The following is a 12,992-nucleotide window of genomic DNA, read 5'->3' as shown; positions in this document are numbered from 1 at the left end:
TTTTCGCTTTTTCTCCTCTTTCTGTTCTCCTTATCCGATTGGACAGGGAAGAATGTATCTGAAATTTTATTTATATATTTGCTTGCTGGAGTGAGTCTATGTATAGGTGTGGAGAGCTTCTTTGCAAGGCACACCTCTATTTTCTGCTGTATTTTGAAGGTGTAGCCCCTTATTTTACTAACACCACCTCTTTTTGCCAAGGAAAGCAGTGAAATACTTACAAGCAACCCTTCCTTTTTCTTCTAAAAATTTGAAACCTTGTTATGCTACTGTGCTCAATCTGGTGTAGTGCAGTTGGTTCAGTTCTGACTGTTCTCTGGGAAGGCTGAAAGGATTATTTTATTTTTCAATCTAGTTCCTGCTGTTGCAAAGTTACTGTTTACTGCTCTAACTTTGGTCTGTTTTTCAAAACAAAACAAAATGGCAAGTGAGTTCTTTGAGGAATGCTTTAAAGGACTTGTCAAAGTGTATCTGTGTAATCAGCATTTGGTCAGCAGATGATTGTTTAAAAACTCATGGTTTAAAAAAAAATAAATAAGTGTGCTGGTTTTAAAACTGTTTAATTAAAACAAAACAAAAAAATCCCACACTAAAAATCCACAAGCCACCCAACCCAAAACTTTGCGAGAATGAGATTTAGTGTTGTTGGTTACTGCTCATTAAACCAAAAGTGTCTTAGAGCATCTAGGTGTGACAATTTCCTTCTTTAATCTGTCAGACTTGAATATGGCTTAAGAGTTTCTGTAGTTGATAATATAGTATAGAGACATTATTAACTGTAAGTGGTGACAGTGATCCAATTCCTTTGCCTAACTGTAAAAAGAGAACTTGCTAAATCTTAGTCATCTGTCATATTTAAGGTACCAGAATAGCTATACCTGTTGAGCACATGCCGGCTGCTAACAGTTCCTCCTGGCTTAGCTTTACTTCTTCTCGTAAAGCGAATGGTAGCAGGTGTAAATATATACACAAACACTAGTAAAACACGGCATGCATCTTAGGAAGAGATTAAATTGTGTTGCAGGTCTTAGTCATGTTACTCTTCAATGCACGACTACAAGGTAGGTACCCTGCTGGTAGGATTACTGGAGTGAGTGGCCTAGGAAAAACTGCTGCATTTCAGCTTTGAGTTTTAGATTAATATAAATTCCAGTACATTTGAAAGGCAGGAGTTTCCCTCTCTTCACAACTGTCATTTATACATGATTAATGTTGATACTGTGTAGTCTGCTTGAATGTGGCACTGTGGTATGGGATTGGCAACGAGTATATTACTATGAAAGTGCCTTTCAAGGAAAGAGAAAAGAAATGTCTGTACTTAATGTAAGACTACTAAAGAATAACTAAAAAGTCTCGGAAGTAAAAAGCCCTGGTGAAAACCTTTAGTTGATAAATAGGACTATTAGGCAATTGTGCCCCTGGGAGATGAGCTTTCAGCTCTGGTTACACCTGTTCATGTGAAAACAGAGCTGGGGTTGTGCACAGCCTTTAGGCCCCAAACCAAAGTCTGTAGCCCCAGTACACCTATGTCATTAAGATTATTCTTACATAATGTTCAAGCCTTTTTTTGTTTTCCCTTCAGAGCTGTCACAAGCACATGTGCACATACACACACATCCACATAAAAATAATATATATACACACACATATATGCAGTGCTGAAAGTAATGTAACACTGATCCATTGTCACTGGATCAGCAACTGAATGTGAAACATGGTTATCTTTGTAGAAAAAGTGTATTTTAGTCTATGAGTAACAGGCATGGAGTTAGAGCTTTTCTCTTTCAGTAACATATGTTGGGCAAGCGCTGAACAGTTTGTACTTAGAGGGAGAAAACCTTCAGTCTTTGGAAGCAGTAACAACTGTTACACTTTGGCTATACTGCTTAGAGTTTAATGTGAAACAGGAAACCTTCAGCTGGGTTTTATTTGTCTGCAAACAAATGCTGTTCGAAAATGTGATGCAACAAACGTTGCAGATAGCTGCGTCTTCAAAGCAGCTTTAGATAATGCATTGTGTTTAATGGCAGCTTCATGTTTGAGACAAACTAGCACTTACTGAATTTAATAAAAGTTTTTGCTCTCCCTGTTTGAGTAGCCAGTCTGAATATCCATATTCTGTGTTGTCTCTACAGCGTTAAAGCTAGTTAACAGGACTCAGTAAGCGGCTGTCCACTTTTAGCAGTGGTGGTTCCTCTGTCTAGATTTGTACAGTAGTTACAATTTTGGATGAAAGATGCTGAGTTATATAAATAGGAATATTTATATTCCTATACCACTCAGGAATTCTGTGCTTGTTAGTGATCTGGTTATATTTCTGTTACTTATGGATCGAGTGCTGTTTTCAGAGGTTTTCCTGGCTCTAGCAAGGGCTCTGGACCTTGGAAGCTATTGTGGGAGGAGTAAAACCTAGTAACCTTTTCAATGAAGCTTCCACCGAAGCAAAAGAGGACCACAGGCTGGAAAAGGTCTGATCAGTGGGAGAAAGGGAAGGAACCCTTCAAAGAAGAGGGAAGAAAACTCAACAAACCAACAGTAAATAATAGCTCACTTATTTTTATGAGATGGTGCTGGTGTGGAAAAGATGGGTAAAAAGCGACTTAGAAGCATGAAACCAGGACAGATGTCACCTGTTGTGAGTACCAAGTATGACTAAAGTACCTAGGAGCATGACATTTTGGGATAAACAGTGAAAGATTAATCTGGTAATGGCAGAACTCAAACTTGGGAAGAAATGCAAGTGAGTCTAGACAGAAGCTGTTTGAAGGAGAGGTAATGAGGAGGCTGAGCCCTTCCACTGAATAGAAGACCAAGGGACCACTCTGCCATCTTAAGAGAATGGCATCAAAGCACTGATGAAGGTAAAAGCAAGATCACAATGGCAAGAATTGGTCTGCTTCAGCATTTGTGCAGTGTCTACCTTCCTGCTGTCAGCTGCTATCACTTTGGATTTTCTTGCATTAATAATAGCTGCTGCCAAGGGTGCTCTCCTGTCTGCTCCCTCTGTCCTGTCAGGGCACAGGGAGTTCGGGATTTACCAAATTTAATTGTTTGTGGCATAACTGGTCTGCAGCAGCTGGTGTATTCGGAAGAGCTGGGAGTCGGAGGTGCTAGTGCCACCAAAGTGCTTTGTATCTGCTGCTGTTCTGCAGGGCCACTGCACGCTGGGCTGAGGGATGAGAACAGCAGCTGCTGCTTGAGCTGTTTGGTTTTGCCACAGGTTCTATAGCAGCCCTGCAGCCTGGGACAGAGTATGATAGGGAGGACACATAGCAGGAGTGGAACTGTTTGAAGGACAGACTTTCTGGATGCCCTCCCCCTAGTTCCCCTTGTCACAGCCCAACACTCGGACCAGGTTCTTGGAGATATCCTGTGGATGGGGGGGGTTTCATGCTTAATACCAAATTTACTTGCTTGAGGATGGTTGATGTCACATGGCATTTCTAATTTAGAGTAATATAAAGTATATTGAACCGTTTGAACACAAACGTAGGTTACACTTTGCAAAATAACAGCAATTGCAATACACAGTTCAATCCCAATACCAGTGTGATTCCCATTACTGGTGCCTATGGTATCCTCACTGTCACCATGCAGGGTGTCCCCAGTTGCTGAGAAGTAATAGGAGGGTGTTGTGGTTTAGCCCAGATAAACAGCAGCTAAGGTGCCATGCAGCTGCTCACTCACTCCTCCCCTTCAGTGGGACAGAGAGGAAAAGAGAGAACAAAAGGCCTGAGGGTTGAGATAAGAACAGGGAGGGATCAGCCACCAACCGTGGTCCCAGGCAAAACAGATTCAGCTTGGGGACAAATCAGTTTAATTTGTTACTAGTTGATTCAGAGCGGGTAATGAGAAACAAAGCCAGATCTTACAAACATCTTCCCCCCCACCTCTCTCTGTGTATTCACTCTCCCCTTGCTGGTCTGGCCACCTCATGGAGATACTTGTGCCCTCTAAAGAACTCTTCTTCTAAAGAACTCTAAAGAACTCTATGAATGGGAGAACCATTCATACCACCAGTTGATCCACTCAACTGTTGGCAGCTGTTTATCGAACACAGGCTGTCCTCCAGTCTCTGTGATATGTTGAGATAAAGTCATAACCCTTTGCAACAGCTGGGGTCCATCACACCCTGCATCATTCCCTGAGCTTCACAAGCACATCAGCCTTGCTCATCTCCTCTCAGCCTTATTGTATTTTAGGGGCTGCCTGGTCAGTCGCACCCATGTGAAACTAAGCCCAAAACACAAATGCAAGAAAAAGCAAACACCTCTTCCTCAACAAACTGTCAGTGAGTTAGGCTTGAAGCATGCATTTTAAAACCTGCCTTGAGTATTTCTACACAGCACATCCATTTTGCTACAGGGTATTTCTATCTAAATACCTGGGCGGTGTAACTGTAATACAAAGGAAGCTAAACAGGGCCAAATCGAAGTTATTCAGAAACACTGTAAACAGATGATTCTTGCAGTGCACTGACTGACTTGTCAATGGATTTGACCTGGGCCACTGTTCAATTGTCCTCTGTAGGATTTTTTTTCAGTCCTCTGCCCTCTCCTGCCCAGGGCCAGTATTCCTGAAATGACTGATAACGATAGAGCTTAACTGTGTTTCCCTCTGGATGTGTCACGTGTAAACCGATGTTTTCCCAGGCAGAACCCATCACTCACTCTTCTGCAGGCAACTAGTTTGTCAGGAAAAGTTGGTTTAAACATTCATTTAAGATTAGAAAGGATCACCTTACAACAGAAGAACACCAATTTTTGAACCATAAAACTGTACTGTTTGGAGCAAGTGAAAGTTTACTTGCTTGTCAAACAGGCTTTGCTTGGGGGTAGGTAAGGTAAGGGTGGTAGGAAGTATTTGAGGTGGTCAGTATTTTTTGCTGTTGTGTTTGGATTTTTTTTTTTTTTAAGACTAAACTAAACTACCATCAACTCTTATGCAGAAAGAAGTGTTGCTGAAAATTTAAGTTTTCACTTTTGAGAAAACTTCAGTTTCATGGTAAGTATCAAAGTACATAGTATTTAATATAACGCCTGTTTCCAAAAAAAAATGAGTACTACAAGATCACAGAGGAAGGAAACAAATTAACTATAAACCCATCTGTGTTTTTTACTGGATAACAGTATCCCAATGATTCAAATACAATTACTATTGTTTTCCAAAGTGAGTCCCCTGAAATGCAGAGCCAGAAGTTCTCTATTTTTGAAATTAGAAAAGTATGTTTTAAGGATCTGTCTTTTAATTAAAGGTTTTCAGGCAGCTGAGATTCTTGCATTATTTTTCAGAGCACATGAGTTTGTGTTACAGGTGGTACAAATATGATGGTTTTGTGCTGATTTTTTTTAGAATGCTGGAAATAAGAGTGAGAAAACAAACTTCTGATTATTATTTTTAATTTTACACAATTCATGTTTACAATTCTCACTATTCAATATTTTGTATAAAATCAATACAATATGCAGTATTTTCAAATGAGACACAAATGCATATTGAACTACTTAATATTACAAGATAATATGAAGCTTTATCTTAAAAATACCTTCAGCAAAATAAACTCCCATTCTGTCAATCCAAGTTAAAAAAATATGATTAGAAGTATACAATTTAAAAATAATCAGGATGAATAGCACTGATTAGTCCAGAAATTTTATATCTTGATAGTCTGTACACGAGTTTATGCACGACAAACAGTCTGCAAACCATTAATATAAAAATTGCAGTGCAACAAACTGGCGAACATCACATTTTCCTTTTTTTTTCCATTTTAATGCATGAGTCTACAAATCTTACCTTTTTATTTTAAATCAGCAGCACTTTCTCTGTTGTCATACTGGGGCAAAAAGACAAAGTCTGAGTTAACATCTGAGTTAAGTTACTGATGCTGTAAAGGAAGCTAGCAATTTGACCCAAGATATTACAGCTTTTGAGCATGTTGCATACTTTTGAGTAAGAGATCAAGGGAGAATCCATCTGTCCTGTACTTGAAAGAGGGGAAAGAATTTCTAAGGAAAAACTCCTAATTGATGACAGCAGAAATAACTTCCTTCAGCTGCTCTGTGGTACAATGGTGATGCAGCTGCCACCACACATTCCATTTTGGCACATAATACTTCACAATTTAAAAAAGATTTAGAAACCAACCCTCACCCATGCCCACTCTTCATTCTTGCAGTTAAGACAGCTTTGGTATGGTATAACAAAAATGCTAGACAAAGTACTAAAAATTCAGAAGAACAAACTAAACAATACAATTAGATGGGACACAATGAGGTAATGAGTTAGTTTTCCACATAAGGCAGTTTGGAGAGTTCAAATGTAAAATCCCTTTGACATTTATGTGTTTCTCACTAAGATACTGGGTGGTAGAAGGGCTATCCTGAAACACATTCATGCCCTACATGCAGTTTTGGTTTAGCTACAGTTGCTATTGTGTGTGTTTGAGCACTTGTTTTAGGCAAATTTACTTCTGATGAACTGGAAAGTGCTAATGGCTCTGCTTGATATGTTAAAAAAGGCAAATTCAAATTTGAAATTTGGAAGAGGTGTGAAATAGACTGATTATTTTTAGGTTAAAAACAAAGATGCTAAAAGAGGAAGCTCAGCTGAGCGAAGGGCAAAGTCAAACACGTTTAAATATTACTAAATCTTTCTTGTTCTGACTCTCACCCTCTCCCTCCACTAGTTTCATCCCTTCTTCCTTGCAAGATAAGAATTTTCTTCGAAAATAAACACAGATTTATATTTGCACAATATACCTACTATTGTGGTTACCTGTACTTCAGCTTTTGGGCAAGTGGCTTAAAAAAAAAAAAAGACAAGAAATTTTAATCACTGTATCAGGGTGAGTTCTGTCCCTCTCTTTTAGGTGCTTTTCACCTAGAAGAAGATGGTGGCGAGGGTGAAGATTAAGAGGAAAACAAAAAATATAAGGGGTCTGAGCCTCAATGGTCCTTTCTTTTGCACCATAAAAGCCTGTTCTGTTTTCTTTATATTCATATTTGCAAATTTTGACTATCCAAACTCACGGATGCTACCTGTAAGCTTACTTTCACTTCATATCCTGCTTTCCCTACAACTCCTGATGCTCTTGCACAAAACGTTTTCAAGCCAATGTGTGGTTATTCATATTGGCATTCAAAAATCACCAGCCTAACAGAAAGCTTAATTTTAGTTTAAAAGGATGTAGATGAAACTAGTCACTGAACCTCCGCATTTACATGCATAAAAAGAAAATTCTCCCCCTTGCAGAGGTAATCTGCATCTTTAAAAACTTAAGTTATTCCATTGCTAACATTTCAGATCTCTCCATTTCTTCTACTTTCTACTGTAAGAGTCACAAAATCAACAGATAACTGTATCATGTTTAAGGCTATGTGGTAACAGTCCTCCTCTGAGGGATATGCAGCTATAAACAACAGTTGGCAGGCAAGGGGTGCATCACTGCAAAGCCAGCTTTGAGATTTCATAATGGGAAAAGTGGCAGGGAAAAAACACTGCCCATCTTTGAAGACGGTCTTGCAGTGGAAGAAAATTTCAGTCTCAGACAGATTCCTTTAAAAATTACACTGCTACTTAACAGAGGTAAGCTATAGTTTTTGAACTGTTAATTAAACTGTTAAAAACTGTACCTGCCCCTGAGTTCCACTAATCTCAGTTGTACAGCAAGCTTTTTCCTTTTTGTGTGCTGCACTCATTAAGTGTCTCAAAGCTAAGAAACAGTGACATCCACATGCTACCAAGTATAGCAATAAAACCCAGGTAAAATTCTTATCTTTTAGATACGGTAGTCTAAAGTTTCACCTAAAAGACTTTAAGATAGGAAAAGAAACAGTAATGACATTTCAATATGACAGCACTGCTTTAAATGGTAAGATGTTTTTCCTCCCCTTAAAATCATACCAGATTTAAAGCAATTACAACTAGTTAAAAGAGTCATTGGTTGTGAACAACTAAAAATCTGTTACTATTAAAACCAAGTTAATTGCTTATAGTTAGTTTTTTCAAAATAAACAAACCACACAACCTTTGAAAATAAAGCACTCTTTGGTGGACAATAGTTGCTTTGTGTACTCATTACTGTGGCTTCATAAAAAATTTCATACAAAATAAGAAAGAATAGCAAATTAACACAGGAGAGTACCAATGCTATAAGAAAAAAGCTTTTGTGGTTGATTTTCAGTCTCAAGTGGAGACTTGAGCCCAGTCTGAATGGACAACACAGATTTATATATTTAAAAGCTCCCACCATCTTTTCATTTCTGGTGGTCAGCAGCTAAGTGATTGCCATCACAATTTATACACATGCATCATACATACTAGCAAGCCCTCTTTATAATAGAGAGCTTAAGTATTTACACCTGAGTCTAAATGTACACAGACTTTGTTGGTTTTGTCTGAGGAAGGGTTAGCACATTAGGAAAGTGTCTACCAAGCATGTTGACAGTTCATTTTATTATACAAGTATGGAAGAGATTCTTCTGTTTCGCTTTCGCTGAAAAATGGAGCTGAAGTAATCTTCCTTGAATTGCATCAAGTCCCGACTAGTAATATCCCCTTCGTTCCTGAATATCCTCTTCAACACTGGTTGCTTATTTGAAATTTAACGCAATACTGTTCTAGTCCTTGGGACGGACTGGCTGCTGAAATAAAACATATTTGAGGAAAAAAGTTAAGTGTGTACTGGATATTTATTTCAAGCAAACATTTCTGGCAAGGTAAAATGAGCAAACGATACTTCTAAGAAAGAAACAGAAGATAAAAGTCACTGCATTAAAGAACACGGCAAAATTGGTTGTAAAGAAAGCACGGACTGGTCTGATCACAGACAATATGCAGGAAGGTTCCATTCCATACAGAAAAGCAACAGAGGATTCCAAGTACTATAATTTCATTAAGTGCATTTGCTGTAAAGCATTCCTTTTCTTTCTCTCCCTCTGAGGTATCAGACTGTAGGAAAAGTAGAAAGAATAGTAAAGAAACGTTATTTTTTTTTAAAGCTAGATTTAGACTGCATATAGACAAGCTCCGAAATGCTGCAGGTAGTTTTCAGTCTTTGAACAAGGGTGCAGAAGGCTGCTTTACAATTCCCAGCAAAGCAAAAGCATATGAGATTATGTTAAAGTGTATTCCTCTCTGTTTGTTTTTGTGATATACCTCTCTGGTTAAAAGAAGTGAAGGAATCTATACTATACAGTTTTCATACACTTCCCCCCGTTTCCAATTATTTTTTTATAATAACTTGACCTGCATTCCCTTAAGCACCTCTATCAAAATTCCTTCACCACTTAAGATTTCATTTCTAACTAACTACTTACTATATATGTGTGTAACCCTAATTCTCTTACATGTGATAACACAGAAAAGACTGTTTCATTTGTGTCTTACTACAATTCAGTTGGTTTGGATCTGATGAATGCACCTCGTTAAAATACAAACATGAACTTCTCAGTAATTGGCAAATTTACAAGGAAGACATCCTAATTGGAGAAACAAGGGCTTCCACAGAAAAAGACTGTGGATAACGGTCTAGTAATGTGATTTCTTGCAGTTCAACAGCAGTGTTACTTCGATGACAAGACATAATGTGTTGTGTCCACCAGTACTGGTCTTCCGCTGATGTCTACAGATGTTCCGCAAAGGAAATGCAGTCAGTGTTACGAACAGGACTGAAATTCCCTAAATTCTCTTTGCAAAGCCAGAATAGAGTGGTTTAGTTGTAAATGGCTGTTTTGGCTGAAAAATCATTCTGTGGGTATTCTATGACAGTGTTTCCAACAGTCTGAAGGATGAAAAGGCAAATGAATTACTCAGCTCTGCGGATTACACTGCATTAGGATGGGTCACAAATGTGATTCACCTACAGTAAGAATTGACTAAAATTACCTAAAGCATCAACAAATGAGATTAATGTAAAAATACTACAAGGTGTTTCCACTGGAACATATCACACAAGAAAATGAAAGAATGAGGATACACAGTAGTGTTAGAAGTTCAGAGAGGGCAACAAGGTCTTCACAAAGACAGATGCTGGGTTAGGGCATGATCTCAATTTTGTAATAATAATTATTCTCCTCTAACCTGCAATCCACTCGATCTGGAATAGCTCAATCAATTTGAGCACTATGAGGTAACGCAAACTGCACAGAATGCAAGAAATTAAAATAAATTAAAAAGCAAAGGGATGCTTCAAAAAAAATGAGTCAGGTTTTGCCAAATGCTACAGGAAAAATATAAGGACACAAGACTAACAACAAGGTACTGCGTTCTAAATTCAGGAAATTGTACAGTCATACTGAAATATCCTTTAGAGGGACCAGCACCCAATTAGCCCTCTCAGTTGAAAAGACAACTAAGAACTCCAGAACTGTGATGTAACTATTTAGAACAAATTTGATTATTGAATACAAGCATAAAGTGGCTGAAATTCTTTGACCTCAGAAGTTAAAGAAACAGTATATGAAATGAAATATTTAAAGTCGAAGTTTTAGAAAATCCATTAAAATGCAAAGTAGTTAACGAAGTTTGAGACCAGCCTGATCTGTGGTCCTCAGAGTGATAAATCTGGCAATACACCTAAAGGATTTCTTTCAAAATAACTGAAATGTATGAATTCTATTTTAAGGACGTTGTTTCCTCCTAAGGATACGTATTCTCACCTCACACAACACAAACGCCAACTTGGAGATGTGTTTTCTAGGAACTGAAAATCTCTGTTGAGTTACACATGTGCATGTATACAGCTACCAAGGGCTGCAAGGAGCTTAAAACTGGGAGAAGAATGAAGAATAAAAACAGCAGACAGAATCCCACCAATCTGTTTGGACCAAAACTGACATGGTGAAAACAATGCAAAATGGAGGGAAAAAACAACCAACCAAACAGGAAAACCCTAAGAAATACTTCAGATTTTCAGTAAAGCATGCATTTCAGGAAAAAGATATTATTTTTTAACATACTGTTATACAAATCAAAACGTAACTTATTTGTATATAGCCACTGCTAAAAATTCTCTGACTAGAATTTACTGCAGTCTACAATTAATGACTACTTCTGTTGCCTGATAGCGTGAATTTGCCATAACTTCTGTTACCTTCAACGTAACAGGCTGAGGAAAGAGAAAAAAAAGCTCTGTGGGGAAAAAAGCTGCACAAGAACTTGGAATTTTCAGCAATATTTATAAATCAAGCTATCTACTTTTTATGTTATTTGCCATCTTTTACTCTTCCCAAGAAAAGTAAGTCTCTTTGGCACCTGACGGACGCATTCAAAAGTCTTTCACTATCAGCATAAGACAAATTCTGGTCAATTGTAACCACTGGAAATTGCTTGGAAATGGTTTTAAGCTACGCTCCAAAGCTCACCTTTGATAACAACCTGGAGAGCTGCCGTAGAGGGGCATGAACGCAGGCACACAAAAAGAAACACAGTAGTAGTGTGGCAATATGCTTCTAGGCCAAAAGGCACTTTCAGTCTTGCATAAACACACCCGAATTTAAAATTTCATTAAGCTTTACCCAACAGGTTCAGTTCAGATTATCAGTTGTACACTCAGTACAAAATCTAGTACCTGTATACACATGGATTTTACACACTTCTCCTCTCCACTATTCCTGCATTTCAGTTGCCCGTCAAATTCCTCTTAGTTTTGACTTCATGTACTGACTAATAATTGACTTAACACCGTGAACAACTTTTCAACCTCTTACTCCAGGCAGAGGTCTGGTAAAGTAAGGCTTTTTTTGTTACCCAAATCCCTCAACTTCAGTAATTCTGACTCACTTTAGGAATTACATTATAAAATTCTCAAAGTTCAAAGAGTGAGCAACATAAACAAATTATGTAAGATTTAAGGTTCCAGATATTCTCAGTACGTGATATAAACCAGAAAATTGTTTCTCATTTCCCATTGCTAGGAGGAGTTGTTGAACTGTGGCAAAAGCTCCTGTCAGGAATGGATGTGCCAGCTCTAAGGTATTTGCCTAGAGAACAGTTACTGTATCTGTAAAGAGGGTAACTCTCACCTTTTTAAACTGTTTTTTCTTGCAGCAGACCTGGTAGTTCTTTTAGTAATGTCTGTACTGTCAGAAATGCTAGGTTCAGAGGTTTTATTTTTCTGAACACTGGACTGCAGAATTACTCTGAAAACAGCAGGAAAAAAGAAAGATTATAAAACCTGAAAGTTTCTACGAAAACACGGAAAAGAGGATATTACAGTTCCAGCACAGCTAACAAGTTTCAGCTGGCTTTTCACAAATCGTTCCGAAAAGCACATTGTTCTACCTGAAACACATCCTTCTCTTTGTAACATCCTTGTTATAATTCTGGTAATGCAAGTTGTTTTATCAGGAGCACAACAGTTTGTTTTGTTGTTTTTTGGTGGTTTTTTTTTTTTGCTTTCAAAGAATGGATTAAATTAATGGTTTTGAATTTCCTGTTAGGTTTTTGGAATACAAAAAGCTAAGAAATTGTATTTTAAATTACTGCAACAAAACAAAAAAAAAAAAGAGAAAATCTGAAGTACGCAACAAAGACACACATTATGTTCCAGACTGATACAGAAAGGAATTAAAAAAAAACGCCAAGTAATTCAATTTGTGAAGATCAAAGTCCAAATCTCCCATAATTAACCACGAGATATTCCATCAAATACAGCAGACTAGGAAAATCACTGTATACACTGCACTTCGTGTTTACAAGAAATTGCTACACCCTACTCAAAACTCTGCTTTATGTGCTGATTAAGCTCAACCACTTCTCTGGAAGACTCTAGAGCAATATATTGACTATTTCCTAAGCAGGCAGATAAATCCTAGTGTTGCTTTCATCAACAACAAAAGAACTTCAGATTGCGAAATTCAAACAACTATTTTTAGCCGCCAGCCAACTGGTTCGTAGGGAGACCACATCTTCTGTATTCCTAAATACTTGGAGTGAAATAATGATACTACAGAGACAAAAAGTGACAACTGGTCACCGGTGTCTACAGA

At 37.9% G+C, this 12,992-nt stretch overlaps 1 protein-coding gene across 8 annotated transcripts in view; it reads right to left on the bottom strand.

The window, feature by feature from the left end:
* Positions 1–7,660: 7,660 nt before the first annotated feature.
* Positions 7,661–12,992, bottom strand: part of CDC14B (cell division cycle 14B) — a 46,323-nt gene continuing 40,991 nt past the window's right edge. For 2 of the 8 annotated variants that reach the window (XM_086629459.1, XM_086629458.1), the window contains exons 13-14: positions 12,027–12,143; positions 7,661–8,645 (exon numbers count right to left, since the gene is read on the bottom strand). In XM_086629459.1, coding sequence (XP_086485585.1) covers positions 8,606–8,645; positions 12,027–12,143 — 157 coding nt within the window. In that variant the 3' untranslated portion in view covers positions 7,661–8,605. Of the gene's footprint in view, positions 8,646–12,026; positions 12,144–12,992 lie in introns of those variants that run through there. The other 6 variants (XM_086629451.1, XM_086629456.1, XM_086629457.1 and 3 more) reach the window with 6 other exon arrangements.

This window comes from Tauraco erythrolophus, chromosome Z, assembly GCF_009769465.1.
Source record: "Tauraco erythrolophus isolate bTauEry1 chromosome Z, bTauEry1.pri, whole genome shotgun sequence".
NCBI classification, from domain to species: domain Eukaryota; kingdom Metazoa; phylum Chordata; class Aves; order Musophagiformes; family Musophagidae; genus Tauraco; species Tauraco erythrolophus.
This window is presented reverse-complemented; position numbering and strand designations above follow the sequence as displayed.